General features: G+C 35.2%; 1 protein-coding gene across 2 annotated transcripts in view; it reads left to right on the top strand.

Moving 5' to 3' along the window:
- The window catches only part of MDGA2 (MAM domain containing glycosylphosphatidylinositol anchor 2), an 852594-nt gene that overhangs the window by 577478 nt on the left and 261914 nt on the right, over positions 1-13202 (top strand). For both annotated transcript variants that reach the window (XM_023255671.2, XR_002743071.2), the window contains exon 6: positions 3000-3269. In XM_023255671.2, coding sequence (XP_023111439.1) covers positions 3000-3269 — 270 coding nt within the window. The remainder of the gene's footprint in view (positions 1-2999; positions 3270-13202) is intronic.

Raw genomic sequence — 13202 nt, 5'->3', positions numbered from 1 at the left:
TCTTTAAATGTGTTTTATATGACATGGTATAAAACCTCCAAAAGTCAAAATGATCCTAAAATATCTCAGCCATATGCATCAGAATAAAATAGAACAGTTGAATTTTATGGTGACCAAATTTTTCACACCAGTCACTCATTTATTAATTTGCTCCCTTATTGATTTGCCTTTCTAGTACTTATTAAGTACCTATTATGTGCTAAGTGTTGGACCTGGCTATGATAGTGGTAACAAAAATAGTAACAGAGGATATCACTTTTTCAGTGGATATTTTGTCCTAGACATTGTTGTAAACACTTTAGACATGTTAAAGCATCTCAAAGCTATAAGCTTGTTAGCAATTGCTTTCCTCCATCTCAACAATGAGAAATTGAGTCACCAAGAAGTAAAAGAACTTGTCCAAGTTCAAACAGCTATTAAATAATAGCACAGTCAAGATTTTAACCCACGTGTCTCTTACCACTCAAACACCCCACCACTTAATGGATAATGGAATCACTCAGATAATAGAACCACCAGACTACATCTGGCTCAAGAGCAGTTCTGATAGCCTGGCTAATATTATACAATGTAATATGAAAGGGAAAAATATGGGGGCTATGGAAACCTATAAAAAGGGAGTAAATAGCTCAGGATATATTGCATTACTCTTTTATAAACCTCCAAATTAGCAAAGGATCCTTCCAATAAGAAATCTCCTCTAAAAATACATTTGATAATAGAAAAAATATTTTTAAGTCTTCCCATTTTAATTTTTTTTTCTCTAAGACATGCTTTACACTTAAGCCTAGTGAATTCTAATGCCTCTGAGGTTCTTAAGCAAAACCTCATAGTTTAAAAAAACTGATACTTATAAAATCAAAAGTAAGACACTGAAACAAAATGACAGCTATTTCACCTCTTACCTTTTCAGTATTTAAAGCTAGAAAATTTTGATGTTAACATATATATGAATATTCTTAAAGTCTTGAAATCATTTGCCATTATTGTGTTCTTCTTGGGGTATTTTTAATATCAGGGATAATCAGAAAAATGAATGCCATCTTCAACAAATCTAAGTTGGACTATATTCTTTTTTCAATTCAGATTTGGGAAAGAGAGGATTTTTAAAAAAATAAGACAGTGCATATAGTTCTATATAGTGCTTTATAGGTAAAACAGTGGTCTTGTTATATATGTATTATATTTCTGAACTTTGGAATTTTCTTGAGCTTTTTTCTTTAATAGAAACTAATAGAAGCTCATCTTTATACAAGTCGATTTCAGGGGCAAATATTTCTTGAGTTAATGTCACCATTGTATATTTCCATAGTCCAAACGTATGCTGTTAATGGCCGTTAAGCCTTGGGACTTTAAATTTTACTAAAATATGATGTAAAACAAATGAACTGTGTTAGCATGATATAAAAGTTGGAATCTCTAGAATTATACTCTAACTACATACCCTTGGGAGATTATGCTATTTACCTCACATTCGGCTATGGGGATTTCTTTTACTTTTTCATGGAAATATATTGATAATTAGACATAATATCTATTTTGAAAATATTTAAATAGTAATATTAAATAACTCTTTAACAGAACTTTCTTTTGTACTAAACTGCAGTGCCTTTTGCATATTATTTTCACTATGTGAGTTTTCCAGTTTTAATCATTAATCTTTATAATTTCAAATAAACACCTCACATGGGCTATTAAGACACTTTGAAAAACTTCCATATTACTTAAAATGATGTTAAAAGGACCAACATGCAAAAAATCATGTTTAAAAATGTTATCCAGGCAATTTGTGCCCATCCCACAGAACCATAATAATAATATGGAATTGTTTTCTTGTTCATGTCTGTTTTTTGGCTTTATTTTGTTTTAACAAGGAAAGACAATATTGGACCACACAAGTTTGCCTTTTATTCTGGGAAAATCACTCTCTACTCTAAGTTGAAGTTAATAGTTAAAAAAAAAATTATACTTTACAGTTGAATATTTCATGTGTTTTTGATGTGGATTTACAATACAATTTTAACTTTAGTATAAAATATTTCTGCATATGTAAGATCAGACACCAGCATACTGCATTCCCCCGTCTTCATTTAGGGCTGCGTTGTATAGGGCAGCACTTCATTGTAAGCAGAAAAAAGTGCTGCATGTGAACACAGATAGTTTTTGTGCTGTTTCTATTTTGAGTGTTTGGTGAAAAGTCTAACACAGCATTTTTTGAATGGATATTTATCTTTATATTTTTTAACCTGAAAGTTTGCAAGGGAATTATTTTCACTGGGGAGATTATTATATAACCTGAACATTAGGGTGGCAGGAGTCACAGTTTGGCGACTATGTTTGAGCTCTCATTTGTTTGTTTTAAAGCAGTTATGCAAACTCACTGTCTTAGACCTTTTGTGAATGGAGAGGTTAGAGATGAAGTATGGGGACTGCATTAGAATTAGATGATTTGTTATTCCTTTCAAGATCAAAAACCAGGCCCACTGCTTGGTGAAAGACTGGAATGATCTATGCCTTTATCTCTTATTCAGTTGGGTTCAGGCACAAAAATATATCATAGCACCTCAGAATGATCCACAAATTAAATAATTGATGATCTTCCTTATGAAAATACAAGGACTAAACAGCTGCAATATTTGTACCTGGGAGAACAAAAACAAATAATGATTGTCAGTATTAAAAGAGAAAGGGATTTTTACTTAAAAACCTTAATCTTTCTTGTCATTCTAATTTTGGAACAATAATCCATAAATACATAAATTTTAATTCCTCTCTCTCTGTGTAAGATTCTTAGTGCACTTCTACAGGTTTATGCCATGTAATTAAAATATGTAACCATTATATCTGGTTTAAACTTGATTATACAGTAAGATTTTGGCAAAAGAAAATAATATGCCATTTTAATTGTTTGAATAAATATAAAGCATGCTGTTGAATTCCAGTTGTAGGAGATCTAAATAGTGCATGTTTTTTTTTGTTTGTTTGTTTATGTCTTTTAGCATCTCCGTCAATTAAACTCTTGGTGGATGACCCTATAGTTGTAAATCCTGGAGAGGCCATAACATTAGTATGTGTTACGACAGGAGGAGAGCCTGTGCCCACTCTCACCTGGGTCAGGTCCTTTGGGACTCTGCCTGAAAAGACAGTTTTGAATGGAGGAACGTTGACCATACCTGCCATCACCTCAGAAGATGCCGGTACTTACAGCTGCATCGCCAATAATAATGTGGGAAACCCTGCAAAAAAGTCCACCAACATCATTGTGAGAGGTAAGTTGGCCTAGAGAATGTTACCACATAGATTTCTGTGTTAGCGAGGCTATCACAAAGCAAATAATGTTTGGTATGAAAACATTTCCTCAAATATTGCATGTATTTGTAATATACATAGAAAATTATTTATAGTTGATGAATGATGTCTAATTCTAAATGGCAACTAAAATTTCTGAATCTTAATAACCATGCTTTCTTTATATTTGCATCGAATGGTTTTCATAACATAGTCTTAGTGATACTATGAAACTATTCCACTGAATAGTTTTTATAATATGTTTTTAGAAAAAAAAAATCATGAAAACACAAATGTGGCATAGAGAGTTAATCATTATTTTAAAGATTGCATATCAGTTTAGAAGTTTAATACATGTATCAATTTAATGTTTAATAAACATTTATTGAATCTCTATTACAAGCGGAGCTCTAAATTGTAAATTGTAGGATTATACAGAGATCGACAAAACATTACCTTGCACTCAAGGATTATACTGTCAGTGAAAATAAAATATCTCACTTAATAGCCCTGTGATCCAGCGTTGGGGAGGCATAAGCAAAAGCTATAGACATATAAAAAATTGCAGTAAGTGCTGGCTGAGGTTGTTAGGAAATATCTAATCACGTTTACATCAGTTTGTAGAGGCTGGGAAGTTTTAACAGATAGAGGTTAGAGAAAGACATGGAAAAGTCCGACAAATTTATTTGAGGAATTGACATAAAAGGTGGGTCATGAAGTTGACATTAGCGTTGATGTTCTAGTGTGGCTGCTGCCAGCTGGTGTGTTGGTACTATATGTAAAGGAGATGCTATCCCTGCAGGTTGGAGGATGTTAAGTTACTGTGCAAGGAGATTGTGTTTCTTCATGTCTCACCTGGCATGGTCCTGGGTTGGGATGGAGGATGGACACCAATGCCTCTAAATTTAAAATAGATATTCACATGCCCAAGAGGACTTGCCTCACAGGCAAATGAAAGTTTCTCATGATAGAGGATTGTAATGGAAGCAAAACATAATTGAATGTATTGATATTAACATTTGTAATTTTGTGAACGTGGGTTGCAGTGGCTTTAGGGACTGTAGCTATCTGTTCTTATCCAATTCTCAGAAAAATGGTACTTGACCAAAAATATACACTTCAAAATATTGCAAGGTGTTAGATGTAAATGAAGCACTATGAAAAATGCACTATCTGCTACCAAATTGTAGGCTGTACAATGTTTAGTAATTGCAAGATGGACCTTTATTTTATGTATCACTACAAAGTAAAGTGTAATGTCAATTAAGCTACCACAGTGTTTTCTTATGAGATACAATGTTACTGAAAGCAGTGTTTCAGATCTGTATATACTTAGGTTTTCTTTTAAGCCATGTATCAACCATTTACTATGTATAAAAAGGAAAGTAAAAGAAAAACAAGTTGATTAAATTATTCCTAAAATTTCACACTCAGAACCAACCCAACTGTTTCAATCCCAGTCTTTGTTGACTATGGTTTTCCATACATCTTTCTTTATCATTAAGGACATTTATAATCCAGAATTACAGAGAAATATGGTCTCTGATTTTCTCTCTAGTTAGATCATCACTGCTTTGCCATGTTGATAGCAATCATAAGAGAATACTGAATGTGAGATACATTCTGATTTTAGAAGTGTTTGAAGGTGAACGTAATAGGGATTTTAAAACAAATGAAATGTGATCTTTACTTAAGCTGTTTGATTTCAGAAACTTCTACTGGATGACTACCATATGCTAACAACTCAGCAAATTTGTAAGGGATGCATGGGGGTAACTACAAAAGTCAGTGACTACCCTCACAGGGGTTCACAATTCTGTAAGAAAGATAAGAATACAAAGGAATAACACATGGAAATGAATAAAAAGACAGGGTCTATGAATCAAAGTATCCTAACCTTCCTAACTTGGATATCAATATTGCTGGCATGGACTTCTCTAAGCCTGGTCTCACTGAGTAACCAGATTCTCCGACCACTCCAAATTTCAAGAAAAGAAAGAAAGAAAGAAAGAAAGAAAGAAAGAAAGAAAGAAAGAAAGAAAGAAAGAAAGGAGGGAGGGAGGAAGGAAAGAGAAAGAAAGAAAGAAAGAAAGAAAGAAAGAAAGAAAGAAAGAAAGAAAGAAAGAAAGAAAGAAAGAAAGAAAAGAAAGAAAGAAAGAAACTGTACAAATCATTATGTTTATTATTCCCATTTTTATTTGTTTGCTTTTAAGCACATGCTTTCCCAAATATTCATGAAATAATGTTATCAAATATTGCTATAAAAATTTGACACTCATTAAATCATTGCAAAACTATCCTTAAGACTCATGGATGCAATGTAGAATCTTTCATTCCACTATTTTTTCAAGGAGGGGAATTCACTAGAGAAAAATGATGCGTTAAATATAGTTTGACCAGAGGATCATCTGCAAGTGCATTGAATTCCTATACAACTGGCAAAATATCTGGCATAAAATATTTGTGTTTCTCAGGCCCCCTCTGTGAGGGACTACAATCCACAGCACATAGATGCTCAGAGAGTGATCTGCTCTTCCCCATTCCATCTAGCAGTTTTAATCCATGTTCTTACAAAAGACAATTTCCAACTTTGATGGGAGTGACCTAAACATGTATATCCCCAATTCATACATTTTAAACTTTTAATTTATCTGAAGTGTATGTGTGCAGAGCCACAATGTATTGCCAGTGGAACCTCTCAGCAATGGCATTCACATAATTCATAAAGTCGATTTGACGAGATTTGTTTAAAATCATACTGAGAGAGAAATAGCCTTTGTTAATGGGTCCTAGATTACGTGTGGGGAGAAAACTGCTATGGTAATGTAAGGCATCTGATTCCTGCCACCATGGCCAAGAAATACAGTTAAAGAAAATGGTTTTCATTATATCAAAGAAATTATTTTCGAGTCTTCTGAATTTGTAGACCTCTGCAGTGTCTCAGATTAACTGTGTTATGGATACAGTAAACACGAAGCTCTAGGTTCCCCCCTCCACACACACACACACATTCTTATCTGTAATGAAATCAAGATCCATAGACCAGAATTTTGAGCAAGCACAGGGATATTTTGTGTGTAGAATTCCCATTACCATTGGAGAATATTCATGGAACAAATAAGAGCATGGGGTGAAGACAGGAATAAAACTCTAGAAACATTTCTGAATTGTCATTATTTGTGTTTCTTTATTTTAATAGAAAACATTTTAAATAATGTAGACAGAACCTCTTGTAGATAACATGCTCAAAACTGAAGAGGAATGTCATATGCTTTAATTTTTTGTTAGATATTTATAAATATAGCTGCAATGCCTTTTCTTATTCTTTAAGAAGCTGTCATGATGGAGCCATATTTTTCCTGAGTCAGAAGAGAAGCAGGATGGCCTGGGCCCACTGCCTTCCAAGCTCCCTTTCAATATGTCATTTCCATGATTTTCATATGTCATGAATTGAACCACCGTGTTGAACAAGCATGGTTCATAACACGATCAAGACATTATTGTATTTTAGTTTCCTGTGGTCTCTTTAAATGTTATTCGGTGGCTTAATCTTCCCATTTCAAGAAGAAGAGTCAGCATGTCTCCTGACCCTTATCCTCATTATTAGAAATGGAGAGAGTCTTACAGTTCATTCACACCACAAGCACACATTTAGTTCAGGGTTTCTGGATGCATTATCCAAAATACTAGTAAAATTCTAAGCCTGATTTAATGCAAAAATTTCTCTCCTGCTCAGCTTGGGTCCACATTAGGTTGGAGACTTGCAATGGGAAAGCAGAAGGGATGTATATTGACTTCTTCATCTTTGTCTGTTTATCTACCACCCTCCTGACTACCCACTCCACCACTGACCTGATCGCCAGATTCTGACCTCCCTGGCTTGTGGTGGGGTAGAGAGGTCTTCTCTATATAAAACATTTGTCTTTCTTATGTGGCACATTAAGGGACTCTTGGGAGATTCCTCTATCTAGAAGAGATGTATATTTATGTGGATTCAGGATGTAGCTCTAGTGATGGAATCTCCCAAGAGCCCCTTAATGTGCCACATTCCCTGAGCACAACCTCTTATGCTGTGTCCTTTCCTCCTTTCTGCTGAAGGCTTCTCGCTTTCCTCTGGGCAGCCAACTAAAGAGAGCCCAAGACAAGTCTGTGCTATTTCTCTTTCTCTGTGACTCACATCCATTTAGTGGAAATGTTCACCAGTGATCTCTGGGAGAGCACACAAATTCCAGTGTAGCTACCCTATTGCCCACACAAGTTTTGGCTTCCTCGGATGTATCAGGTACCTTTTCAGGGAAAGTACTTCAGAGCTCCATCTGTTCTCATGAAAAGCCTCCTCAGTAGGATTGAGATGAAATAGACAGGTCGTTTGTCTGCTACGTTGGTCCATATTGGCTCTATCTTCAAACTGTACTCTGAATCTGGGCATATGTTACCAAGTTCACCATTACTATCCTTGTGTAAACTATCAATGTATCTCCCTAGTTTATTAAAATAGCCTTTTCTTTCATCTTTCCACTCCAGCTTTGCTTTTAGAAGCCCCTTTTTTATCCACTGTATTAAATAAAGTAGACTAGGCTTTTAACAAATAGACCTATAAATGTATTTACTAAAAACAGAAACACTATAGATGTTTCTCATGAAAGAGTTCAGGCATTTCCTAGTCAATAATGTTGGTGAGAGTGTTGTGTGTGTAATTGGTATGTGTGTGTATGGGGTGGGGGTGGGTGGGTACAGGTAGAAATGGAGAGTCTGATCCATGCAGTCATTCAGGCACCTAGGTTGATGATATCTCTGCCATCTTCCAACTGTGGCTCCTAAGGCTTCTCTGAGTAATACCTCCATCCCTCTTAGCTGGAAGTGGGAAGGAGTTTGAATGAGCACACATGGGAGATTTTTATGGAGCAGGTCTGCATTAGTTCCACTCACATTCTATTGGCTAGATCTTAGGTGCATAGTCACGCCCAGTGACATGCAATGACATGAAGGCTGGGAAATGTCTTCTTACTGTGTGCTCAGGAATGAGAGGGCATGGGTGTTTGTCAACAGCCACCCATCCATACAAGAGACAGAGTGATTGGCATTATCTCATTCTACTATTGGAAACTCCTCCCATGACTTTCCCTAAAGTGGGATTTCACCTAAAATGGAATTCAGATTCCTCCTCATCATTCCTTGCCCCTCTTTACCCACTATACTTTATACTCATTATTCTTCTTTTTCCTTTCCACAACTCGGGACTTGAACATTTACTGTTCGTTTGGCCTAAAATGTTAATTTTCAAATACTATCTTCTGGGAGGTATTTGACTACCCTCTCTGAGATAACCTACCCCTAATCCCCTTGCATGATTTGTTGTTTCTTCTTATTACATAACTACCTGGAGTTGTCTTATACATATCTTTATTTATTGTTTGTCTGTTTGATGAGACTATGAAAACAAAGAATTTATCTGTTGTCTTATTCAGTAATGTATCCCTAGAACCTAGAAAATTACCCAGCATATCATAGATGCTCAATAAATATATGTTGAGTAAATAGATCTCTTTTATAAGTTTAATGGCTTATATTAAACATTTCTTCAGACATCTGTCTCCCTTTGATATCCTAATTATGTACTAAATGTTATTAATGTAAGTTAGGAACTTTATATACATGTTAAATCCTACTAAACATCTGTGTGATATGACTAGCTCATTTAAAAGGCCACATTGTTCCGATGATTTATTGCAGTGTAATAAGCCACCCCCAAACAGTAGCTTGAAACAGTAGCTGACATTTGCTTTGCTCACAACTCTGGGGTTTGAAAAGCTTGGCTAAAAAATTTAGGGTCTCCTATGATTGCATTTTGAAAGCGGCTAGTGCTGGGATCATCTTCAAGGCTTTTCATTCAAATATCTGTTGACTAGACTAAAAAATTTAAACAGCTGAGTTCTTTAGCTCAGTCTCTGTCCTTCACTCTCAATAGTCTCTTTGCATGCTTTCTCCACATGGAGAGGGCTCATGGTAGCTAGAATTCTACCGGATCCCAGGACAAAAGTCCCGAGTGCTGTGTGGATTCTTTTAACCTGGGTTCCAAAGTCATGTGGTGTCATTACTGCATTCTATTCAAGACAGTGATAAAGGCTGGCCTGTTTCTGGAGGGGATGAAAGGGAGCAGTGTCAAATAATCTGCAGACATGGTTTTAAATAGGCACCCCAATATGTGGCATACTCCAAAAACCATATTCTTCACATCATACTCCCATGCTGTCTCAAAGCTCACTTATGCCTCTTCTTTTTTTTTCCCAATTTCTCCTTAATTTTATCAGCCCCTATCTTGAACCCTGGCCTCTGCTAAGTGGTATTGTAAACAGTTTTTTTTAATTTTAGAAATATCCCAGCCTCTTTTTGTTGGCTATGATCTCAGATTTCTAATATAGAAAGAGAAAAAATAGGTTGTCAATATTGAAATAGATTTAACCTTTATGGAGGAAGTCAATATGTATTCAGTGAGGCGTGAATTTACAGTTTCCTAACTGTACAGAAATATACTGTAACCTCCAGGAACATCATAACCTTCTATACTGAAATGTGTTGATTTACCTAACTCGTGTATCCACATGAAATGACTGAGTTCTCTCTAAAAATCTGAATTGTAATATTAAGCACATTTAGTGGAAATACATCAAATATTAGTGCTCGTAACACTTAAAAATGATCTTTAGGCTTATGGCAAAAAATTTTATAGTTCTAAAATTCTATGAGGAAAAAAATTGTGAGCAGTTGAGTTTATCAGTTCCATTTAGGTAATAGTAATAGTTATGTTCCAAGCTACCAGGCATACTGTATACATTAACATTTAATAATTCCAAAATACTCATGAGGTAAAAAATATTATTTCCATTTTAAAGAAAAGTAAAACTGAAGAGGGAACAGTTAAGTAACTTCCACCAAACAAGCCTTATTTAAGCAGCAAAGCTGAGATTCAAAACCCATACAATGTGGTTCCAGGGACACTGCCTTAACCAAGGTACCATTGTGCCTTTCAAAATTTAGCCAAATTTAATATATATATAATATAAAATATATAATATATTAATATATTAATATATAATATATTAATTATATATAAATATAATTATTTATATATTATATTTATATATAATATGATTTATATATAATATAATGAATAAATATATATTAATTATATAAATTAAATATATATATACACATACACACATATACATATATATTCCATTCCCCAGCCCCCAAATTTAACTGACTAATATCCTTTATTGTTTCCTGTATTCTTGTCTTGCCAGAGAGTTACTAGGTATTCTTTCTGGTTTGTGAATTGAATATATGTTTGTATTTATGGAAAAAAAATTCCCAACACTATATAGAGTTCTTCCTAATTGCACTGTTTTCTTCCCAGATATATAATTGTTTTTGATTGGAGAAAATTGTTTTTGTTAGCACTTTTTTTCCTGTGGTGATGGTAGGCATACTTCAAATTCTAACCAACACAGTGTTTATAGTTTATGATTTTCTAAGTAATACTGAATTGTGAAGGACTTAACATGACTCGTTTACTTCTAATGGTTCTTTTAAAAATTACTGTACAAGAATTTTGAAAAATTTCTATTCATTTTGAGACTAATTGAATCATAGAAGATACAAAATAATTGCACAAATAAAGCATGCAGTATAAATGAGGAACAAAACAAGTTACCTGTACTTAAAAAAAGTGTGTTCATTGTTTTTACTGAAAGTTATCTATCTCAAGCTCTTGACCAGAAAGTCAGTCAGAATTTACAATTTTCCGGGGCGCCTGGGTGGCGCAGTCGGTTAAGTGTCCGACTTCAGCCAGGTCACGATCTCGCGCTCTGTGAGTTCGACCCCCGCGTCAGGCTCTGGGCTGATGGCTCAGAGCCTGGAGCCTGTTTCCGATTCTGTGTCTCCCTCTCTCTCTGCCCCTCTCCCGTTCATGCTCTGTCTCTCTCTGTCCCAAAAATAAATAAACGTTGAAAAAAAAAATTAAGAAAAAAAAAAGAATTTACAATTTTCCATAAATAATTGATTCAATTTAGGTTTCTATGTGTTTCTAAAAATAAAGTATTTCTGAATTTCCATAATAAGGTCATTGTACTTCCCAAGCATTGAGATTAATCAAATTACATTTTCAGTAGTCAGTAGTCCTCTTTCGTGATCTGTCATCAATAAAAACTATAATGATAAAAGCTGAAATTGTAGAAAAACAGTCTTTAACATTCTTCAAGAGCAAAGCTGTCTGCCGTGTGCAGGTGTTCTAATTATTCATGTAGATTAAATGCTCTATTTCTGTTTTCCCAATTTAATATTCTGTAGTAATTACATCTCCCCAAAACACCAGAGAGGATTTTATTATATTATGTTTTATAGCTCTGAAATGGTTTCATTATTATTTTTTAAAAAATTAATCTGGGCTACACAAAATATGAAAATTACCACATCCAGTAGTTCTCATCTGAATATAGATGATAGCTCAGTTTCTTTTCATAAATAGGATATATCTCACTTATCTTTGTTCATTGAAATAGCATATGAGGAATTATCATAAAATATAAATTCAAGTGAAAAAAGTTTGTCTAGATATTGCATAGTCTTATTATGTTTACATAATGATGCACAGACAGCTTAGTTATACATGTTTACTTCATTAAAAACTTACACACGGGGCGCCTGGGTGGCGCAGTCGGTTAAGCGTCCGACTTCAGCCAGGTCACGATCTCACGGTCCGTGAGTTCGAGCCCCGCGTCAGGCTCTGGGCTGATGGCTCAGAGCCTGGAGCCTGTTTCCGATTCTTTGTCTCCCTCTCTCTCTGCCCCTCCCCCGTTCATGCTCTGTCTCTCTCTGTCCCAAAAATAAAAAAATAAACGTTGAAAAAAAAATTAAAAAAAAAAAAAAAAAAACTTACACTGTCCTCCGTAGTAGATGGAGTCTCTCATATTTATCCAAAAAGAGACTTGCCAATTGGTAGTAGTGCCTTAAAAGTCGATACATGCTGGGGCGCCTGCGTGGTTCAGCCGGTTGAGCTTCTGACTTTGCATCAGGTTTTGGCCCATGGTTTGTGAGTTTGAGCCCTGCACAGGGCCCTGTACTGACAGCTCGGAGCCTGGAGCCTGCTATGGATTCTGTGTTTCCTTCTCTATCTCTGCCCCTCCCCAGCTTGTGCTCTACCTCTCTCTCTTTCTCAAAAATAAAAAAAAAAAAAAAACATTAAAAATAAATAGAGGTGCCTGCTGGCTCAGGCGCTTAGGTGTCCAACTTGGGCTCAGGTCACTACCTCGTGGTTATTGAGTATGAGCCCTGCGTAGGGCTCTGTGCTGACAGCGCAGAACCTGGAGCCTGCTGCAGATTCTCTGTCTTCCCCACTCTCTGCCCCTCCCCCACTTATGCTCCGACACACTCTCTCTCAAAAATAAATGAACATTTAAAAATTAAAAATAAAATAAATTTTAAAAATAAAAATAAATAAATACATAAAAGTTAATACCTGCTAATAGAAAAGAAGAATCTCATTCAAATAACATTATTAAAAAAAATTTTAATCAGTTTCTTTGAAGGCATTTTATATATTGTTTTGTTTTTGGTTTTAGTTTTTGGTTTTTGGTTTGTTTCAGCCATGATACAGTGGATGATGGGAACCCAATGCAAAAAGAGAGAGAGAGAGAGAGAGGGAGATGGCATTTTATTTATTGGCTTAGGTCAGTGGTTCTCAGTTGGAGGCAGTATTTCCTTTTAGGGGTCATTTGGCAGTTTACTGAGACATTCTTGATTGTCATGGCCAGAAGTGGTAGTGTGCTATTGGTATCTAAAAGGTAAAGGCCAGGAATGCTGCTGAACCTACAATGCCCTGGACAGCCTCGACAAAAAATAATTATCCTAAGGGT

This window comes from Felis catus, chromosome B3, assembly GCF_018350175.1.
Source record: "Felis catus isolate Fca126 chromosome B3, F.catus_Fca126_mat1.0, whole genome shotgun sequence".
Taxonomy (NCBI): domain Eukaryota; kingdom Metazoa; phylum Chordata; class Mammalia; order Carnivora; family Felidae; genus Felis; species Felis catus.
The sequence above is the reverse complement of the archived record's forward strand: the minus strand, read 5'-3'. Positions and strand labels throughout refer to the sequence as shown.